The 23,784-nt window shown below is 33.5% G+C and overlaps 1 protein-coding gene across 4 annotated transcripts in view; it reads right to left on the bottom strand.

Annotated features, from left to right (window-relative positions):
• BIRC6 (baculoviral IAP repeat containing 6) overlaps nt 1–23,784 on the bottom strand; it is a 207,505-nt gene that overhangs the window by 90,543 nt on the left and 93,178 nt on the right. For all 4 annotated transcript variants that reach the window (XR_006734659.1, XM_045549348.1, XM_045549350.1 and 1 more), the window contains 12 exons: nt 22,380–22,535; nt 20,818–20,951; nt 19,999–20,152; nt 17,855–17,971; nt 16,005–16,159; nt 15,393–15,519; nt 13,038–13,148; nt 11,897–12,030; nt 9,948–10,075; nt 2,177–2,739; nt 1,035–1,210; nt 51–147 (listed from right to left, as the gene is read on the bottom strand). Coding sequence is in view for 3 of the 4 variants with exons in the window: in XM_045549348.1 (XP_045405304.1) it covers nt 51–147; nt 1,035–1,210; nt 2,177–2,739; nt 9,948–10,075; nt 11,897–12,030; nt 13,038–13,148; nt 15,393–15,519; nt 16,005–16,159; nt 17,855–17,971; nt 19,999–20,152; nt 20,818–20,951; nt 22,380–22,535 (2,052 nt within the window). In the remaining variant the exon portion in view is untranslated. The remainder of the gene's footprint in view (nt 1–50; nt 148–1,034; nt 1,211–2,176; nt 2,740–9,947; nt 10,076–11,896; nt 12,031–13,037; nt 13,149–15,392; nt 15,520–16,004; nt 16,160–17,854; nt 17,972–19,998; nt 20,153–20,817; nt 20,952–22,379; nt 22,536–23,784) is intronic.

Below are 23,784 nucleotides of genomic sequence, written 5' to 3'. Positions count from 1 at the left end.
TACTATCACATGATTATACTTAAATAATAGTTTTTGGAATTTTATCTTACCCATATCATGAAATGCTTTCAAGGCATCACTAGTATCCAACACTCTCAAAATGAACCACAGTAACGGCTCAGATAACTGGCAAGTAGCAAGAGAGCCCTAAAAAATTAAATATGCATATTGTTATACCTTCCTATGAATAAGGACTACTAAAATTCTTAGTGCATGTAATATTCCTTTATAGTTAATTTTTATAAATTCAGTCTGCCAAAATACATGAATCAGAAAGAAAGAGAAGTATCTCCTCTCTGATACTCAAAGCAGTTTTTAAAGCATTTGTCTTCACCTATTATCATTTTTTACATTAATGTGCATTTATGCTGCTTTCCACTAGATGCTAATTTTATTTAAAACTTGAACATTCTCAAATGTCTTTATATTTTCCAATAGAGAAATAAATATATTCAACAAATATTTAAGAAAATAACTATATACTGACATTAAAAAGATTAATAAATTGTTTTAAAATCTGCATTTCAAAACAGTATTGGACTATAAAGTAATATAATCAAACTGGCTCCTAAAATTTCAGTTTTAAAAAGGAAATACAAAAAGCAAAAATTCTCTTATTTTTCTTTCTAAATTATACTAATCCCTTCTAACTGAAAGAAAGCTAAATATGCAACACAATTTTGAAAAAAATACTCATATTAAATTTTCTTATAGAACATCTTGGTATTCCACTATGCTATTTTTAGGGAAAAGGAAAGATCTACTTCTTGCGATTATAAAAAGAAATCTCTAATTTAAGAACACATTAAGATGCTTTATTCTTATATTACTGTGGTCATCTTTGAAAACACCACTTCAAGGAAACTTTACTGTGCAACTTTTATTAATAATCCATAGCCCTTACCTACTGATGCTTTTCACTGTCCAATATATAATATGAATACACTTATTTATCTCTGTCCTATATATAATTCTCTATTTGTGCTGCCAGAAATCTATTTAAATTACCGCAACTGTTGCTGGCTTGAACTTACTTGTCTGCCCATATACCCACAGGCCATGTAGGTTAAAATCGGCTGCAGCATCATGTGGACTGTAGAAGCTTTTTTACTAAGGGTTGTCAATATAGTAAATAATCCATCCCCAACAGATATGGCATCTAACCCACCATGAAAGTTTTCATGTTTAGTGAGATGCAACCCACTTGCTCCTAATAAAAATAAAAGATTATACATTTTAAAAAAGTGTATCCTTAAAGAACAATAATAATTAAAATAGACTTTAAAGAGTCATTTTTTTTTCCAAAACCACTTAAGGATGAGTACATAATAGCTGTAAACAAGCAATACATAGACACACCCCTCCACCTGGTCACACCACCCCCTAGAGATTAAAACATCTATAACATTCAGTACAGCATGTTTTTTGGATATCTTCTTACATGAGATGATTGATAACAATAAAAACGATGTTCTCTATGACTGAGGGAACATCACTCTACATACTAGCTATATATAAAGAAAAAAGAAAATGAAGAGGAAAAAAGTGATTTGCTATGTCACTATACTGCAAAACATCCAATCAAAAAGAAAACATGGTTGTTTCCCATACACTGACAAAGACAGAAATACCAGCAGATAAAAACAGATCAGAAATGGATTTTGTCACAGTTTACCTAAGTTCAATTATTTTAAAAATTTAATGTAATGTATTAGCTTTCAAATAGGTAGAAAAGTTAAGCAATAATATATAAACAATATACAAACTTCACTGATATATGTGTCATAGAAAGTTTGAATAAAATTTTATATTTCATTATTAAAATGTTAACAAACAAATCTTACTGGTCTCTATTACAAAATTTGACAAGAAATTCTTCATATTGAAACATTAGAGATGCTTGGGTATAAATTATAATACCTGACTCATGAGATTGATCTTTCTATTAATTGACTAAAAGTTACTTTGTTAGTACTTTCCAATACTTTTTATTGAAATTGACACAAATTTTTCAATATTTCACTTTCATTTATTAACTGAAGCTATTCTATCAATCACAATAAGAACTTTACGATAAAGTAGTTTTGTACTACAAAGGAAAATGAATCCATATATTGCTAAAGAAAACAGGTATAGTACTAGAAACAAGTGTAAGATTAATATTCTCAATACATACCAATTATCATTGCCATGGCACTGCTATTACACAGGCCCAAAGCAGATAAAATCTGGCTCATAATCTGTTGATTGGCTAAGACTAAGTCGGCAACATATGCGGGTGATCCTTGAATGCTGGTACTGCTTCCATTGCCATCTTTGCCTCCTGAGACTTTTTCTTCATCTGAAACACTATCTGTCGTATTGGTGGTCACAGACACTCTTGCACTGTATTCCCTATTGCCTGAAAGAGGCAGCTGTACTAAAATATTAACAAGTTTTAACAAATCAAACATAAGTTGATCTCTTGTCATTTCGCCACAAACTGCTTTCGCATCACCTGGACGAATGAGGTTGGCAAATAGTCCCCCAAAGCATGCTCGAGCACCCACGGAGCTATCTGATCCACTTCTAGACACTACTTTGTCTGAGCAAGTGATATAGTGGTGCACTAAAAATGTGACAGATTCGATCACAGCAGAAATGGTACTAACTGAAACAACTTCAAAATTCTGCTCCAGAGTGAATTCTAAGAGCTTCACTTGGGCATCAAGAGGTCCTTGGCCTGTCTGGAAAGCACCCCTGCAAAAGGGAGAGATTAAAAATTAAACCATTTTAAGTAGTTGTCAAAGGAGTAACCATCACAATATAAGACATCTAAATAATAATTAAACTCTTGATATTCTCTATTTCCTTTGGTAGCTATCCGTTTCCATCTCTTCGGGAGCTCTTATTCTTTCCTCCACCATTTTATACAAATTCAAAAACAACTTCTCTTCCAAATAGAAAACTAAGGGACAAATGAAAAGCAAAGAAGTAATTTTGAAGATACAGGCTAAAATAAACCAAAGTCACAAGGCACTCATTGTGATGGAATGAGCTCTAATTTGTTACATTCTCAAACGATGCTATCATAAACATTCCCTACTGACTTGATTTTCAAAAATTAAGATTCAGTCAAATCTTTCTTATGTATTGAAATTGAATGTTCTCAAATTCTGCTTATGCCTAAGATACAGAAAGACGGAAAGAGGATCACCCCCAACTGAAAAATTAGAAAAGGCTACATTAACTTAAAAGTTGAAACTTTTCTTGAACCCATTAGACAGCTAAAGTCACAGGATAACCAAAAAAGCTTGAAAAAGGCACCCGCGAGGAGGTAGAACATGAGCACTGGCTTTATTGTGGCAGAAAATGGGAAGAGACACTGGCAATATATAAATGGGCAAGGAGAATTCACCTAACATTTTTTATATTGCTTCTTGCTTCTCTCGGTTTTTCTTAAAAAAAAAAAAAAATTGCTGAAGGCTGATAGGGTGATAATATACTCCTTACACACTCACAGGAGCCCTCCCCAGCCCCTGAACATCATAGTTTATGCATCTATTCCATTTGGCTGTTCCTGAGTTGTGTATTTTTTATAATAAACTAGAAAATGTAAGTAAAGTGTTTTTCCTGAGTTCTGTGAGTCATTCTAATGAATTATTGAACCTGAGGAGGGAGTTGTGAGAACACCCAAACTCACAGCCAACTTGGACGGAAGTATGGGTAACTTGGAGACCCAACACTTCCCCAAGTAGTGAGGGCAGTCTTGTGGGACTGACCCCTTAAACCTGTGGAGTCTGATGCTCAGGTAGTGTCAGAATAGTATCACAAGGATACCTAGTTGGTACTGAAAAACCAAACAGCTGGTGTTGGCAAAGATACCACATATTTGGCATCATGGAAAAAAACCCTCAAATACCATTAGCAGTTTCCCACCAATGTAGAACAGGAAATGCTGTCCTGCACAGAAATGGCCAAAGATACAAGGCAGAGCTTGGCAGAGACAAACTTTTTGCTTTTGTTTTCAAAAAGAATCATTGAGAAAGTCTCACCTCTGAGGCCAATCACAGAGAGCCTGTCAAAAAATGAGGCAGCACCAGAATATCAGGGAACACCTGCCACCACTAAGAGCCCAGCAAACACTGAGAAACAAGCAATAGCAGTTGACTGCTGGAGGTGGTACCACAGAGAGAGATTCTCTCTGTAGTACAGATGTATAAAGGAGGAACAAAAGCTGAGGATGGAACAAGAACATTGGAAATAACCCTGCTGCATCCTAGCCCCTACTGAAGCAGAGGGTAAACTGGGTAAAAATTGAAGTCAATGTCATACCAAAGGTAACCACAGCAACAACAAAACTTGAACCTAGCTCAACTTCTTTTTTTTTTTTTTTTGAGACAGAGTGTCACTTTGTTGCCCGGGCTAGAGTGAGTGCCGTGGCATCAGCCTCACTCACAGCAACCTCAAACTCCTGGGCTTAAGCGATCCTACTGCCTCAGCCTCCCGAGTAGCTGGGACTACAGGCATGTGCCACCATGCCCGGCTAATTTTTTTCTATATATATTTTTAGTTGTCCAGATAGTTTTTATTTCTATTTTTAGTAGAGACGGGGTCTCGCTCAGGCTGGTCTCGAACTCCTGACCTCGAGCGATCCAACCAGAAGCGGCAGGACTATTTCCAAGTATAATACTATTTTCTTCCATTGTCTAATAGAAATCTGACTATCTAAAGTAAAAAATGGTTGCAATGCATTATATGTTTACAAAATATGAAAATATAACAGCAACTATGTCACAGAAGATGGGAGAAAGAAATTGGAACTACCCTGTCTTAAGTTCTCACATTATACATAAGTGGAATAATATTATTTGAAAATAGGGCCGGGCGCGGTGTCTCACGCCTGTAATCCTAGCACTCTGGGAAGCCGAGGAGGGCGGATGGCTCGAGGTCAGGAGTTAGAGACCAACCTGAGTGAGACCCCGTCTCTACTAAAAAAAACAGAAATAAATTATCTGGACAACTAAAAATATATAGAGAAAAAATAAGCACGGTATGGTGGGGCATGCCTGTAGTCCCAGCTACTCAGGAGGCTGAGACAGGAGGATCGCTTAAGCCCAGGAGTTTGAGGTTGCTGTGAGCTAGGCTGATGCCACGGCACTCACTCTAGCCCGGGCAACAGAGTGAGACTCTGTCTCAAAAAAAAAAGAAAAAAAGAAAAAAGAAAATAGATTATGATGAAATGAAGATGTATATTATAAAGCTAGGGCAACCACTATTTTAAAAATTTTAGTTACAAATAATAAGTCAATAGTGGAAATAACATTATCAAAAATTTAATTAAAAAGTCAGCCCCCAAAAGAGATTTTTTAAAAGTAACAAACAGATAAAATAAATAGAAAACTGGCAAAATGTCAATTTTAATCCATCATATCAATAATCACATTAAATGTTAGTAGTCTAAAGAGACCAATTCTACAGATATTGTCAAATTCTTATGCTAGAAAATAAAGAAAAGTCTAAAAATCAATGACCTAAGCTAGAAAATATGATCAAATTAAATCCAAAGAAAGTGAAATGAAGGAAATAGAGCAGAAAGCAATGAAACTGGAAATAAAAAAATTTTTTTAAAGCAATGAAACTATAAGCTGGTTTTTTGAAAATGCCAATACTGATAAACTTCCAGTCAGAAAGACCAACAAAAGAGAAAAATTACCAATATCAGAAATAGAAGAAGCAATCTCACTATATTGATACCATAAAAAACTAAAATGACAATAAGAAAATATTACAAATAATAAATCCAACAACGCACATGAAATAACCAACTTCCTTCAATATATAACCTACCAAGGCTCACCCAAGAAAAAAGAAAAACCTGAATAATCCTGCATCTGTAAAATACCTTAAATATTTTTTGTGCACAAGCCAGGTGTGGTGCCCCACACCTGTAATCCTAGCACTTTGTGAGGCCAAGGTGGGTGGATCATTTAAGACCAGGAGTTCTAGACCAGCCTGGGCAACATGGCAAAACGCCATCTCTACAAAAAACAGAAAAATTAGCTGGGCTTTGTGGCACATGCCTCTAAGTCCCAGCTGCTGGGGAGGCTGAGGCAGAATGATCACTTCTGCCCAGGAGTTTGAGGTTGCAGTGAGCTAGGATGATGCCACTACACTCTAGCCCAGGCAACAGAGCGAGACATTGTCTCAAAAAAGCAAATAAAAAAAACATGCAAAGAAAACTCTAGGCCCAGGATACTTCAATGGCCTATACTATAATACCAAATATTTGAATAAGTGATAATACAAATTTTAAACAACCTCTTCCAGAGAATAAAACAAATATACTCATTTTATGAGGCTAGCATTACCTAGATACAAAAGCCAGAGACATTATAGGAAAAATGCAAATATGCCTTGCAAACACAGATTTGAAAATCATCAACAAAATATTAACTAATTAAATTCAGCAAGTATATTTAAATGATAGGAAAAAGAAAGATCTGTGGAATCAATCTTTAGCACTTTCAATACTTCCAAAGTTCTGTGATGTTGGCGTGCTTAAATATTGGTATGTTAATAAGTCTTCGTTCATCAGCATTTAATAAATTTACAGGCAAATATAGGTAATTTCTATGTACTTTTGTTTTCATAATAAACTGGGGTGTTACAAAAATACAACTGAGATATAAAAAAAAAAAATTCAGCAAGATATGAAAGGGATTAATACATAATGACCAAGTGTAACTATCCTGGGATCACACACTTATCAACACTTAAGAAAAAAAATCAAACAGGGCATGGTGGTATGCACGTATACTCCCAATAACTAAGGGCCTGAGACAGAAAGAATGCTTGAGCTCAGGAGTTTGAGGCCAGCCTGGGCAACATAGTGAAACCCCATCTCTACAAAAAAAAAAAAAATTTTTTTAAATCAATGTAATTCACAATATGAACAGACCAAAAAAGAAACAACATATGATCATTTCAATAGATGCAGGGAAACATTTGACAAAAATCTAAGAGACATTCACGATTTTTTTTTTCAAGTCTTTGTAAGTTAGGAACAAATTGGAACCTCCTCAACTTATTATCAGGAATCTAAAAAAGAATCTATAGCTAATAACATATCTAATTGTGAAAGATTGAATGTTTCAGAAGATTAGAAAGAAAATAAATTTAGAAATATGCATTGGAAAGGAAGAAAAGAAATAGTCTTTATTCTCTGGCAACATGGCTGTATAGAAAGAAAATCCTGTATAAGCTGTAACTCTGACCAAATTGATCTATGGATTGACACAATCTTGATCAAAATCCAGCAGGAATTATTTTGGGAGGAAATCTATAAGCTGATTCTAAAATTTATATGGCTAAGCAAAGGAATTAAAATAGTCAAAACCATTCCGAAAATAAAAAACAAAGATGAAGAACCTACACTACTAGATTTCAAGAAGTACATTAAGGGCACCAAGACAGTGTGGTGCTGGATAAAGAACAGATACAAACATCAATTCTATATAATAAGAGCACACAAACAGACCAAAACAAATATGGTTGATTGATATTTGAAAAAATTACAAAGGGAATTCAATGAAAAAAGGATAGTATTTTCACAAAATGATATAGGACCAACTGAAAACCCATAAGCCAAAAAAACAAACAAACAAATAAATGCACACAAAATTACAACCCAAAAGCAAAAAATAACAAACCTGAATGTAAAACACAAAATTGTCAAATTTCTACAAGAAAACAGAAGGGATAATCTGTGTGGCCTTGGGTGAAGAAAAGATTTCTTTATGAAGCAAAAATAATTATACACAAAAGAAAAAACTGACAATTTAGATTTCATCTCCAATTTTTAAATTTCTGCTTTTTGAAAGATACTATTGAGAAAATGATAATATCTGCAAAACATTCAACTGATAAAACGGAATGCCTTCTTTATATTAAGAGTGGGTATTTCATTTCAGTGCATATAATGATATCATTAATCTATGGCCGGGCACGGTGGCTCACGCCTGTAATCCTAGCACTCTGGGAGGCCGAGGCGGGTGGATCGCTCGAGGTCAGGAGTTCGAGACCAGCCTGAGTGAGACCCCGTCTCTACTAAAAATAGAAAGAAATTATATGGACAACTAAAATATATATAGCAAAAAATTAGCCGGGCATGGTAGTGCATGCCTGTAGTCCCAGCTACTCGGGAGGCTGAGGCAGCAGGATCGCTTAAGCCCAGGAGTTTGAGGTTGCTGTGAGCTAGGCTGACGCCACGGCACTCACTCTAGCCCGGGCAACAAAGTGAGACTCTGTCTCAAAACAAAAACAAAAAAAATAATAATAATATCATTAATCTAACTGAAGAGCTGCTGGTTCTTTAACAGGATGCCAGACACTTTCTTAAAAATATCTCCATTTTAAAAGATTGGATGTAACTAAACTAAAAATAAGACTAATATTCCTTCAGAAAATGTTACAGTAAATGTATTGAAGTTTCATATGAAAACCTTACTATTGGATAATTCTTCATGGACAGGACTATGTTAAAGCCTACACCTAATAAATATGTTTACAGTTAAAATAAAAAAGTCTAGTTAAAAGAAAAATGATATAAATGGTGACTGATATTTACTTGTTAGCTGGTTTTATTTATGTCATTCAAAATCTCACAAAATCCTCCCTAATGAAGTATGGATAAATAGTGTTTATTTTAATATCGATTTTTTCCAAATGTATTTGTATAAAAACCATAACAGAATGTCCCTGATATCATGAATCTATTCCTTCTTGACACTTCTCTTATTTCTGTGTATATTCTCATATACTGTAAATAAATTAAACCACAACCACACTAGTGTTTTAAAATAGTTATAGAGGAGGAAGAAACCATTAGGTGTTGGGCATTTTACTACCATTTTTTTAAATATTATATACATATTATAAATTTTTATGTTAAATTTTTTTTTTTCAAAGAGACAGGGTCTCACTTTGTTGCCCAAGCTGGAGTGTAGTGTCTATTCACAGGCATGACCATGTCTCAGTACTTTGAACTCCTGGGCTCAAGGGATCCTTTTGCCTCAGGCCCCCAGTTACCTGGGACTACAGGTACACAACAGCACACCTATCTTACGTTACATTTTATAAACTACACATTGTCCTTTGATTTCTAGTAAGTTAATTTTTTAAAAGTTATATAATATAAAAATGATTTTACTCATTTTTGAATATGTATTTTTGAAATAATTTCAAATGCATTGGCATTTCCACAATGAAATTACATGATAAAGGTAGCAATAGCACCTTTGACTTATTTCTGATATTACTGGGAATTTTTTAAATACTCAAAACATGACATATGTTTTGTTCATCATGTAATCTATCATGTAGTTTTTTAGTTGTTACTTTAAATAAGACTGTTTATATTCCATTAAATGTTTTCATCAGTATGGTGGATTGTATAAAATGTCTTACAGAAGATAAAAATGACTATAATATTGACGATACTGAAGCACTAATGCATTATAAGAATCAATCCATCATGGTCACAATTTATTCCTTTAATATACTGCCTGATTTGACTAACAAATTTATTTAAGATTTCTATATGAGATTAGTACATAATTTCCTTTTCTAAGCTATATTTTTCAGGTTTTTTCCACAATAATTTAACAGCTCCAAAATCAACTTCACCTATTAAGTTTATAATAACTACTCCATGAAATCATTAAAAAGCAAGCCAAGTTTTGACACTGTATTCCTTTCATATTAAAGGGAGTTGAGGGAACTGAGAGAACCATAAACAAATGAAAATAATCAGTAAACACATCAATAAATCCTTCCGCTTTAATCCCTACTGTCCTCCTGCTTATCTGTTCCTAGATAAATCCCCAAGCAACGTGTTAAGGAAAAGTATATTTGGAAGCTTACATGTTACTTCTATATCAGGAACATATGAGTACATCAAAATTTACCTTTCAGTTGAAAGTATGTGAATCAGCTTGAGCAAAAATTCACTGAATATCTGAGGACATGTTGAAGAAAGATGCACTTGTAATCGTGTAAGAAACTCTTGCATAGCTTGTGTAGCTGTTGGACCAACCTGAAGAGAAATGTATATCCACTGAAAACTGTTACGTGATAGCATTTACATGATCATTCATTTACAAAGTATCAAGTATAATGTCAAGAGTTTACAAAAAACTTCTGAATTGATTTTCACAAATAATCGTATTAATTATCCCATTTCAAAACAAAAGAACTCAGGTGTAGAGAGGTAAAGTCATCTGTAAGAGGCCATGCTTCTAACAACTAGCAGAAAAAGTACTAAAGTTAGTGAAAAACAAAACTAAAAGCTATAAACAAACAATATCAAGACACAAAAACCTTCTATCTCAACAATAAAAGAAATGGTAATGAACACTACACTAAGTAACCTGAGGTATGTTTTGGAATGTATTGTTAACACTTCCATATATCATTTTATGTGATCCTAATTTGTTATGAAGGACAAGTCACAAAACCATGGAAGATTATTGGGGAAAAAACACAATATAAACCCCCAATTATATTGGAGTTAAGTAAAGTTAATTTCTACTACTGAGCACATAAATCCCAGCACTCTTAACTGAACTTCCTATATAAAACCAAGATTTCAGTAGGAAAGCTTGATTCCTCAATAACTTTTTAAAAGTCTTTCAAAGTTATTTCCTCCTGCCTTAAAAAAAAGGAGGAAAATATATTATTTTTACATAATGCCTTGCTTCCTGACACCTAGCTTTATCATTAACTAGTTGCACAATTATGGACAATGTAGCTGATGCAAGTTTTCTCACACATAAAATGATGTAATTGGAATTCGTGATCCCAGGATTCCTCTTGTTTCAAACTCAATATAAGTACAGTAACCACTTGATAACACATCTCTGACCCCACCAAAACCCTGTCCCAATCTAACTACAAGTAGTTTCTTCTCCCTCCCTTTTTTCCTTTTCTCACTTATTTTATTATGAACTACAAAATTAGGGTATATTCAATATCAGAGTATTGACTAAATACATCTATCAGAATGTAAGCTCTATGAAGGCAGAGACTCAGTCTTGGTAAATACTGGATGTCTAGTACCTAAAACTGTACTTAAACTAGCACATAGAAGCCTCTTAAATACTGAATAAATGAAACAGAAGGAAACTCTTTAGGAGTAAACAACTACCTTAAAACATATCTAATGGAAACTCTAGATAAGAATTCTAAAATGATAAATTTGCAAGATAATCTTGAATAACCTCTGTTAAAAGGATGTTATAAATACTAAATATATTTATATGAAAAGAAATACAATGAAGTAAAAATATTTACATAGAAGCACTACAATGTAGCAAGAAATTAAACTGATAAAAAAAAAAACTATAGTGAGATGAAAAATGCTTTCAAGTCCTGAGTAATAATTTGTTAAATAAAATTGATCTCATAAAAGGATTATGTAAGGTAAATTGTCAATCTCAATAGTAGAGGGCATCAAAATGATACATTATTAAATTTTTTCAATTCCAAAATTTTTGAAACACTTCCCTGACTTTGCAATAAGTATTTATTCAAAATATTTCTTAAATTATCCAAAATTAATGTCAATATACTGACAAAACCTAGTATTGTTCTAAGACAGCTTACTGGTATTATTCAGTGTCAGCATAGCTATTACTAACAATGCAAAATATTTTATTACCTTGATACACAAAAGGCTATTAATACTTTAGCAAAAAATTTACATAGTTTTACTTTACAAATATTGTCCATTGGATAGTCTGGGCATATCCCAGTTTAAAAGTCATATTATTGGGGGCAAGAGCAATATACGTGACCTAAACTTTTGTACCCCCATAATATGCTGAAATAAAAAAATAAAAATAAAAAGTCATATTACCTGTGGACTGTGTTGATTTGTTCCATGTGGACTGGTGCCAGAAAGAAATTTCACTAACACATGAATAAGGTTTGGATCCGAAACCAACAAATGAGCAGTACTCTCCTGAGTTCCAATGGCACTGCTGGAACCAGCTACAAAACATTTTTTTAAAAAGCTCTTAATAAAGGGACCATGAGACAATGGAAATGTAATATTGTAAAACATCTTGTAGTTCCAAGTAAAACACATTTCCAATATTTATAGTTTATTAAAACAGGTTCAATATCTACTATATTGACTAAGCTATACTTCACTTTATTTTCATCTACCACATATCTCCTCCTTTCTCACTTCTGATTGTGAAAATATGTTCTGTTTAATGGGCTTCTTATTCAGTACACAGTCAAGTGGGACAAAACTTAGATCCTTACCATCTTATTTGGTGAACCTATTCTTAGTAACTATCTCTCCCTTCTAGAAACAGCAAGATACTTTTCAGGTAAATTTCAACCTAGTATTTAACAATAAAATGAGGCAAAAACTATTCCTTTTTGCATGGCAGTTTATACAGGTTATCTGTCAACTAATATACAGGTAACATACCAGTTTTGAGCTGAATTAAAAAAACCACTCTCTGTTAAATATATCATGAGTACCAGATAGTGATGTTTTGATTCCATTTTTGGAAAATATATTCCAAATAAGAAAATGGAATACCATTTTGATGCTAAGCAATGATTTAAATTATAAACAAAACCCAGGAATCTAGTCATACGTGTTTATATTATAATGAATAAATCATTTTTAAGTGCAAAGGTACCTTTAAAGAATAACCAACATAAAAACTTAAGACTACAAGTGAAAATTTCACTTTGTTCTCTAAAAGCAATCAATTTTCTTTTAATAACCAGTAAGTTTTAAAAAGATAAAAATATGATTTGAACTTCTGATGAGAGATATTTCAGAATATTTACATTACCAAAGTAAACAAGTACAACGGATAACATATATAAGAACAAATTCAGAAGTGACATTTAAATAAGGGATTCAATCATTTTCACAACTATATCACTTCTTTGAAAAACCTATGTTACGAATCTGATAACAAGAATACTCAAGTGTATGCCAAAGATTTACATAACTAAATTACTGAACTTACAATTAAGCTGCATGTTTGTCATGAGTGTTAGGCTATGAAGCACAAGGCACCAGGTCCGGAGCAAAGTATTGGGATACCAAGCTAACACTGTGAGAAAGCTGGTTATTGATGCTATATAGGAAAGAGAAAGACAAAAAGTTTTTACTCAGAGAAAATAAATGTTTGGTAAAGAACTAAAAAACAAAAGAATGAATTCAAAAATAAGACATCACTTGTATAAACCAGCCCATTAATCAGTATCCCCAAAACATAACAATAAAAAGAACTCCCCATTGAACACAACTAAAGCATTAAAAGTCAGTAACATTTTATGACAAGGCTTAAACTTCAGCCGACTACACATAAAATGATATCATTACAATTTGTTGTCGTTTCCAAACTACAGGCATTTCTACTTCAACATCATTTGTGTTACTAAAAATCCTCACATTCTACAAAACCAAAAGCTGAAAATAAGGTATACTGGAAAAGTTGGGATTAAATAGATTGAAATCAATGAAATTTAACAACAAAAGCACAAGTTCACACAGTAACTATGTAATTTGGAAGGCCCAGATAGGAAGCACACAGGGCAGCTGGAGAAGCCAAAGTTATTCAAAATGCACATAGTTCAGTGTATAGTGCATAGCATAGAGCCTAGACTGTGCCCTTTAGAAATGGTTGATTCCAGATCTAGGGCAAGAAATAAAAAGAGTTTGGAACATCTGCCATACCTCATATCAAAAGTTAACAAAAACATAATCATGCATTTTAAAAACCAAAAATAACAGAAAAAGGAACATCTTACTGGCCACAAATAGCACAATTTCAGTATCAAGTATAATAATTGTAAAAGAACCATAAAAAACATTTTTAAATCCAAGAACTTACACAAATACATATTAAAGAAACTAAACTGGTCATGAGTGTAGATTGCTTGCGAACCAATTCATTTTAAAAACTAATTTTAAAATATTAAAAAGTTCCAGCACTTTTTTCTGCATTTCTTACACAAAGTGTACCACAGGGTTGACTACATAGCATTTTAAAAGCAAGTTTCTCTTTATGGAAATATTTCAGCTAAGAAATGAAACAGGAATGAAATTAGATTATGATCATTTGGAAACCTCTAATGACTTGTTAATATGTCTAGGCACTGAGCATCAGTGTCTGCTAATATCATGAAATAAAGAGACAACCCGTGAAATTGCCTTTAAAAAAACTAAACAAATGAATTTAAAAACCTGGATCAGATTAAGCTCTGGGTCTAACCATCAATTTACAGGAAATTCAGAGGATAACATGTAGATACAAACACCAAATATCTGAACCTTGGGAACCCTGGAAAACAACCAACCAAATATCTTCTACAAATGGACTTTACAAAGGGAATTAAAAAGAAAAAGAAAAAAAAAAAAAAGACATGGAGGGAAATTATACAGATTAAGAGGGTCTTACGAAACATAATTAAATCAAGTGTGGATCTTAAATGGATTCTATTTCAAATAAACAAAAAAAATTATAGTATTTGACACAACTGAAAAGTAGAATACTGTCCAGATTTATAGCAAGGAATATTTTTTATTCTTTTAAAAATATATTTAATATTTTGCATAATAAAATTGAGAAGAGAAAATTTTATAATAGCAATAACTATATATAATTCAGTGGAAAAGATGAAAATCTGTTGATTAAAGCAGGGGGTGGCTGGTACAAGGACAATGCAGATACAAGTGGAATCATGAGCCAGTGCAGCTGTCACTAAGGTTGGAAGACAGATCATTTAAGAACTGAAAAGGATATGGGATGCAGCACTTTTAGGGAGAAAGCACCAGGAATAGATGCTCATTTTTACTTTTCTTAAAATATAACTAAAATAGCTTCCTCTCCAGCACTGAAGGTTAGCTCTTTTCTTATTGAAGGATATTTTACTCCCACCATTCCTATGATCTTGTATTTGCCAAGGAGGAAAAAAAAAAAAAAAAAAAAAACTAAAATAACTTCTCCAGCTGACCAATTCACACAGGGGCTAATTCATCTTTAAAAAAAAAAAAAAAAAACATAAAACACCAAACACCTGTTGCAACAGAGCAGACTACAAATAAGACAAAACTTTAAGAAAATATGATGTAAACATTAACAAAACACTGTGAATTTTAGTTGCACACAGGCATCAAATAATAAAGACCAGAGAACAAAGAGTTTTCTGTTCTCTTTTCTGCTACATAGTAACGTCAGTGCGTTAAAAACAGGATTTTTTCCCACTGAAACATTTTAACCCTAATGGCAAAAATTAGGTATATTTAATCTAATCATTACCTTTTAAGCTTGTTATTTATACTATATTATAATGATTTTCCTTCTAATAAATCTTACCTTGATTTAATGAAATGACAGGTATTCTATTAGCATTATATAAAAATATGTCTGCTCCATTTTCTTTGCTTCCAGATGAACTAGAATTCAGGCTCAATGTGAGCCACAATTGGAGAAGTGACTCCAACTGAAAAAGAATGAAAATTGACAGTAAAAAAAAATAAGCCTATTATGAAACACCATTTAATCAAAAATCTTATGTTTAAATCCTTGTCATGAGGAAAGAATTTCTATTAAACACTGAGTTACCTCAATTCAGTTGCCAAGCAAAGCTACCTTAAAATTCTTGATGAAACAAAATTTAACTAAATTAAAATTTATAATTTGCCCCATAAAAATGTTTTTCTAAATCAAAACAGGTGATTCAAGTCTTTAATCACAGATTTAGGTATGATAGTAGGAACTGAAGTACTAAAGGCTAAAGCTTTAAATCATAGAAATTATAGCACTGGGGAAACTATGATTACTTTGATAATCAAAGTACTTCTAATATTTTTCCACCTGAGTATAAAAGAAACCTATCAGGTTGAGAATGAGCCTCCCAGTTAGTTTTCACTTTTTACTAAGCTAGCAACAATATGTAAAAATACACCCTTTCTCCTGCAGTCATACCTGAACATGATGGACTTGAAGCATGGAAAAAAGTTTGTTGAAACAAACATTTAACATTGGGACAGATGATAACTGTATGATAAGCTGGTTGGTTTGGTTTGCAGCTTGTAAACCCCCTAGGAGTGAATCATCTGTTCCAGTGGGAGACTGCGATACTGAAAATTAAACACAAGTAAGATTTTAAGTATAAGGAGATGTGGTAACTGGCAGAAAATCTTTTGTAAAAAAAAAAAACAAACTTGAAGTTGCATTCTTTAGAATGGTTTGAAGCTATATTATTTGAAAAAAATTGTTTTTATAATACTTTTTGAAAGTTAAAAAGACAATCACCATAGAGAGCAGCTCCAAACTTTTCAGAACTCATCCAACAAAAGCAAAGAATCTGTTCTCTAGGAATTTCTAATTGTATTTTTCTAAAGAATTAATAAAGAAGGAAAAATAAAGGAAAAGAAAGAAGCATCTTAATTACTAAGAAAGCAGGTTTAGAGTAATCTAGATTCTAGTTCTTTGATTCTTAATCTTGACTGTACATTGGAATCACCTGAGAAGCTTTCAAAAGTTCTGATGCCTAGGCTACACACCAAACTAATTAAATGAAAATATATACATGGGGAGCAGAGAAATGTAGTCATACTAAAGTTTTTCATATACTTAGAACATACTAAAAAGGGACACAGTTGTGAGCAACAAAATCAAAAGACTATTAAGAAAAGGGCATACCAATTTCAAAAAGATTTTCTAATTAACTGCTTGAAACAAGAAATGTCTAACAAAGAAAAAGGCTACTTTAGGCAACGTTTAAGTTATCTGTAATCACGCAGAGGCTGGACCCTACATAAGGGATTCCTCTATTACCTGGGAGATAAGATAAAATATTAGTGTGCCAATATTAAGATGACAGAACACTGGATCATCCCTTCAGTTTTTCTTTTTCCTTTTTCTATAGTCAAAGGCAAGAAATAAATGAAAATTGCAAACCGAGAGAATTCCACATAACAAAAGGAAGATCTAAAAACCCAAATTTCTAAGAAAAATAAAACTATCACCCTCTCTCCTCACACAGATACTCAATCTGCCCTTCAGAAATAGGGTGCTATCCGAACTGTATACCCGTGACATGAGGAGATCTACACAAGTCTAGCATTGTACATCGAGGTTAGCAAGCCATGACCTGACGGTCAAATCTGGAAGTCCACCTATTTCTGTAACACAGCCATGCCCAGTCATTTATATATTGTCTATGACTGCATTCCTGCCACCAAATCAGAGTTGAATAGTTTCAACACATACTATACGGCAAGCAAAGCCTAAAATATTTACTATTAGCTATTTACTAAAAAGTCTGCCTTCCTTTTCTGTAGATAATTAGGTAATAAATCCTCTCAATTCTGGGATTCAGGTAGCAGACCCAATTGGCTGCCATCCGAACCTATGTCTTCCCTCCTAGTCTTTAAGGATGATAAAGATGTTACTTAAAAAAATCCACTTCATCATAAATTTGGATATAGAACCATGAATTCACAAGCAGCTATGCAGGCTTTCCTAGTAATTTCATTGACCTCAAAATAACACAACAACAAATACACAATAACAAAAACAAGATTCAGGCTTTTGGAGTGAACTGAGAGCACTACATGGAGGTATTTTGCACACTCCTCCCCCCATTTGTTAATCCTTTGTCTTAGTTCTTCTTAACTTGCTACTTAAAGGTGGAGAAGTGCTATATACTAAGTCCTCTCAGACTCACACCAGACACAGAACTTTAAAATCTGTCCTTGTTCAATGTACCTGAAAACAATCAGTTGAGAAATCACTCACTACAATACTCTAAAGACAGTAATTTTACTTACACATAGGAGAGGTATTTGTTAATGCCTGTAAAATGGAATCTGCTTCCAGGGTAGACATCATTTTCAACATAAGTTCTGCTTGCTGTTCAAGTCCAACTTCTAGACAAGCATCTAGGGCTACAAAAAACAATTGAAAGAAAAAAGGCATATTTGACAATTATTACTCATGTCCTCCTTTCTACAATAAAATATCAACATCTGAACCCAAGAGAGGTTGATGAGAAGTGTGTCCATACAGAAGAACAATCTGACATGTGGCATCAGAGCTAGAGGAGGGGGAGATGATCTGCGGAAAGGAGGTTAGAAACAAGAGACTAGTTATACAGAAACAGGTGGATCACATCCGTGAAGTAATGGTAGCAAATACATTAAGGATGAGAGCCAGGTTTCTCACTGCTAAAAAAAAAAAAAAAAAAAAAAGGAGAGTATAAATATGGAAGGGAGAAAACTAAAATGAACCCTATTAGACTGTCAGATATACTGATGTGAACACATCACAGTCAATACATATAGATACTGAAATAAATACAGATGAAACATGTGTGCTCACTCATGTGCGTGCACGCACACTCTTTCTCTCAGTCCACCAGGAGGGTATGGAAGCAGCCACCAAAATAGCAACAAGTACACCTAGCACCCAAATCTTGATTTAAGCACATCTCTGCTTTAAAAGGTTTTGAACTACTCTACTCCTTGCAGAAGTGGCTAATTCACAGATTGGGGCAGGTAAAGTAAATGATGAGCCTGGGGTATCATGTTTTGCCAGAGCAAGGAAGTGGCTGAAGAATGATAAGGACATGTCAAAAAGCCATAGATCAAATTAACAGTGATCCTACTGGTCAAACTGGGGACAAATTGAACATCAATTAAAAAAGTAGTGACAATACTGTTAGTGTACTTAATGACAGTGAACTAACTATACACGAAAATTGGTTAAAATGATATTTTATGTTATTTACATGTCACCAAAATAAAAATTAATACAATGTTATACCCCACTGAATAAAAAAAGAAATCATGAGTCCATTCAAAACTAAATGAACAAATCAGTAAATTTTTAACAAGAAATTTGGTGAGGAACAAGGTATTTGTACAGTTTTCAAGGACTACTCTGCTTCCCCAACCCCCAAAAACTTTTTGCAAAGGGGAAAAGAGTAACTTTACAATGGAGAAGCCTGACAGACTCCTCCTTAATCAAATGATTAAACTTAACACACTCAGTAGTGGACAGATGAAAATCATGGGTCACTTAATAGTAATAGGATGAAAGGAAATAAAATGAGCACTATATCTGTCATATTCTTGCCAAGATACATGATCTCAATCTAATCATGAGGAAATAGCACACAAAACAAAACTGAGGGAGATTCTATAAAATAACTGGCCTATAATCGTCAAAAGCATCAAGGTCATAAAAGTCAACTCTGAGGAACTGTTGCAGACTGAACAAGACTAAAGAGATGTAACAACTAAATGCAGTGCACGATTTTTCATTGGGTTCTTGTACATAAAGAAGATTATTTGGACAACTGCTAAAATTTGAATAAGCTCTCAGTTTTGAGAGTAGTGCTAATTTCCCAATTTTGAGAGAATATAATTCTTAATGTACTTATGTAGAAGAATGTACTTTGTAAAACAAACAAAACAAAAATAACATCAAATTACCAACTTATTTTCAAATGGTTCTGGGATAACAAACATTCTCTGCATTGTACTTGAAACAATTCAGTAATTGTATAATTGTTTCTAAAGTTTAAAAAATATTTTATAAAAAATTAAATATGTCTGATATATTTTACATGACTATAAAAGTACAAAAATAATATTTAATGTGGTTTCATTCTATTTATAAATAAACGTTTACTTTTAAAGATAAGAAATTAAAACAAAGGAGAATTAATTAAAATCACTGTTAATACCATCCTACAAAAGGCTAGATGTTATTTTGAGACAGAAACACAAAGACCATAAATGGAAGCTCTCCCAAATTGACAAACAGTGTAAATGACACTTGTGACACAGGTGATACTAAACCCTCCTGGCATACACATACCCAGTCTCAATTTCTCCAGGTATAAAGTACACATAAATTTGGGACTTGTTTTAAGAATACCAGATGCCTTAAAATACAAACATACACTTACCTTGAGACACTGAAACACTAACTGTCTGTGATCCATTCTTCTCTGTATTTGCTGGTGGCTTTGCTACAGGAATTCCCAGACCTCCAATGTAAGGGTTGTAATTGTAGGTGCCATAATCAGCACCCCAATAATCATACCATGTACTGCTTATTGGCTTAAAAGAATGGGGAAAAAAATGTGATTTATTTTTGTCTTTTCATTGATTGTCACATTATTTACATTATCTAAAGCCAAATAGGATTACAAAATAAACATTCTCCCCACCCTTTAAATTTCTAAAATCCACTTCTAACTTTAACGATATGTAAGAATGGTACAGTAAGATTCTCTTCATTTTCTGCCAAAAATCTAGAAGTACCTAATCATGTTTAGAAACTCAGAGATAACTAGCATCCTTAATAAATCTCTTATACACCAAAAAACAGCACCTTTATAACGTACTACGGGTGTATCTCCCTTAGAAAAAGTGGAGGCTAACACAGAATGGGAAGCTGTAATGAACTCAGCGTGAATGAGGTTTAAACGACTGCCTGAAATGTTGGTGACCCATAACTATACTTCTGCACACTTAACAGTAGTTCTTACTGCTATAAGGCAGTAATGGCTATATTAATAAAATTGTGTAAGTCTTCTTTATTATTCCATTGGTATATTTTTTAAAACTACTATAGTACCTACAGCAATTTAATGCATTTTGAACATGCTGAATAATGGACTGCATTTAGTGATAAACATATGTTTTCCTCTTTTAAGTAATTACTAAACCAAGAGTATAAGATGAAAGACTTAAACTGCAAAGAATATTCTAACGTATCATACCTTAAAAACCTTGGCTGCAAGAGGATCCTTTTCCAAATCAATATCTAAAGGATCAATGTCAACTTCCATGAGATCTTGAAGTAGTTCAAGGTCAATTTCTTTATCTTTTTCCAAAGAGGAGAGAGGAGGTGCACCTTCAAATAATTAAAACTGCTTTTATTGGGAGTGTACTACATAAGATTTAGCTGATATGTTGCTTTTATTTACAGGGAAAATTATTTTGCTTGTATGTAACATACATATGCCTATTTATTTTAAAAACCACAAACTTTTCACTCAACAATTAAGCAATAATGGGTATGCAAATGTATCACTCCCTAACATACAATGAAAACATGAATGCAATGATATTTGCTTTCCTAGGGAAAGGACCACAGTATTAGTTCTTATTGAATCAAGTTTCATAAACTTTGTTATTAAAAATAATCATTAACATTTCAAGAATAAATATTATTCTAATATATCCAAAATATAATTCATTATGTTGCATCCATTATTATTGGTAATGTTATCGAGTAATGAAGAGAAAAGCAAAGAGGATTTAAGTTATAAGACTTCTATTTATCTTATTTTTCTATTATGAATTAGAAATTATTTTGCTCTTAGGTGTCTCTAAATTTTTAAGTAGCTTCCTATCACTTACAAACCTTACTTTCCCATCATTCCCATTCTCTTATTCAACATATAGTAAGAGAAAGCCTACTAAATGCCAGCCTGTACTAGGGTTTGAATATATGTACATAAAGATTAATGAAAGAAATCTCCCCTAATTAATAGAGGTTCAGAGGTGAGGTGTATCTATAACTAAACTAACTCCAACATCATATGCTAGCAGAGATATTCGAGAGTACAAGAGGAGTATAGACGGCACAGTCCCCAACTCTGCTGGCAGTGGTAGAAAAAGCCTCTTGGAGGAAGGCATGCTTTATGTAAACCTTAGATAAGGAGGAATTGATTATCCAAATAAGAGAAGGAAGTCTATACCAGATAAAGAGAATATCATATAAAAAAAAAAAAGATCAGATCATGAGACAATGTAAGATTAAGGAATGACAAATGTTTGAAAATAACCACAGCATCTGACATATATAAGGTAGGAATCAAAACAGAGTTTCCACACCACAAAGGATTATACACGGTAATTTACAAATATAGTTTTTAAAAAGGAAGGAAAAAAACAAAGGAAAAACTACACCAAAAAAAAAAAAAAACTCCACAAAAAAGCTGGATCTAAAGAACAAAAATCAATAAACCTTGCTATCTTCACTACAGCATATCTTTAAAATGTTTTCTATCTTGCATTTTCTTTAATACAGGCAAATGGGACTATGTCAAAATAATCAGGACATTATAAAATGCAACCACTTTGTTGTAATGAGCATTCATTCAGACAACCAAGACAAAATGTATTTATCAGGAAAATAAATCATGTAGTTTATAAGGCCAAATACCTAGTAGAAAAATATAAAATCAACTTTGTACTTCTCTAACATTTTAAAACATGTTTTTATTTGATAGAAAAAACTAAAACATCCTAAATAAAACACAATTTAAAAATGTACCTGTTATATCATGTGTCAAAGGTTCATCTATCGTTTCCAGCAACTGAACTGAGGACTGCTGCAGGGAGTCATCAGAGTCACCAGCTGTTGCACCTACGTCATCACCCACTGTTCCTTCCTCCATGGCTTCTGCAGCTACTGGCGCCAACAGTTCTCCTGTACGTAAGGAAACATTCACAACTGCTTTAAAAATTTATACAGAGATTTCTGAAACATACTAAACCAGATTTTTTCCTCCAGTTTAGAGAATGACAAAATACATGCTGTACCAACTACGAAAGAATTTAAAGCAAATGAGTCCCCAACCACCTAAGGAATTCTAGGACTCACTACATTACCTTCAAATGCCAAAGTCAAATAACTAATAGCAGAAAACACAAAATGCATATGTATAAAGAGTTACTATAATTATCTTACATACATTGACAACTCATTTATTTATCAAAACAATCTTGTAAGAAACGGATTTTTATTATCCTATGTTACACATGAAGAAACTGAGGCACCGTGATTTCCTCAAGGTTACATAAAGAACCAGTAAGGGCCGGGCGCGGTGGCTCACATCTGTAATCCTAGCACTCTAGGAGGCCAAGGCAGGCAGATCATTTGAGCTCAGGAGTTCGAGATCAGCCTGAGCAAGAACGAGACCCCATCTCTACTAAAAATAGAAAGAAATTAGCTGGACAACTAAAAATATACATATATTAAAAAAAAATTAGCCGGGCATGGTGGCACAGGCCTGTAGTCCCAGCTACTCGGGAGGCTGAGGCAGTTAGGATCGCTTGAGCCCAGGAGTTTGAGGTTGCTGAGAGCTAGGCTGACGCCATGGCACTCTAGCCCAGGCAACAGAGTGAAACTCTGTCTCAAAAAAAAAAAAAAAAAAAACCAGTAATCAGCATTCCACTGGTAATAATAAAGCAGACTAGCTCCAATACCCACGCACTTTAACAAACTAACTCTTTTCTAAAGATGTATATTTATCACATCTGTCAACATAATTAAATACAAAGTAATTCTAAAGAGCTACTACTAATGTAACATTAAAGAGACCTTTTTTTTATTTTTTGAAAGACTCCCTATATTGCCCAGGCTGGAGTGCCGTGGCTAGTCACAGGTACAATCCCACTACTACTGATTAGAACAAGAGTACTGACCTGCACTGTTTCCAACCTGGGCTAGTTCACCCCTCCTTAGGAAACCTGGTGGTTCCCTGCTCGCAGGAGGCCACCATATTGATGCCGAATTTAGTGCAGACACCCAACTGGCATAGAGCACTACAGCCCAAACTTCCTGGGCTCAAGTGATCCTCCTGCCTCAGCCTCTCGAGCACCTGAGACTACCATGTTTGGCTAAAGAAACCTTTTACCCTTTTAGGGGGTTACAATTCCCTTTAAACATTACTTAG

This window comes from Lemur catta, chromosome 4 (genome assembly GCF_020740605.2).
Source record: "Lemur catta isolate mLemCat1 chromosome 4, mLemCat1.pri, whole genome shotgun sequence".
Taxonomy (NCBI): domain Eukaryota; kingdom Metazoa; phylum Chordata; class Mammalia; order Primates; family Lemuridae; genus Lemur; species Lemur catta.
The sequence above is the reverse complement of the archived record's forward strand: the minus strand, read 5'-3'. Positions and strand labels throughout refer to the sequence as shown.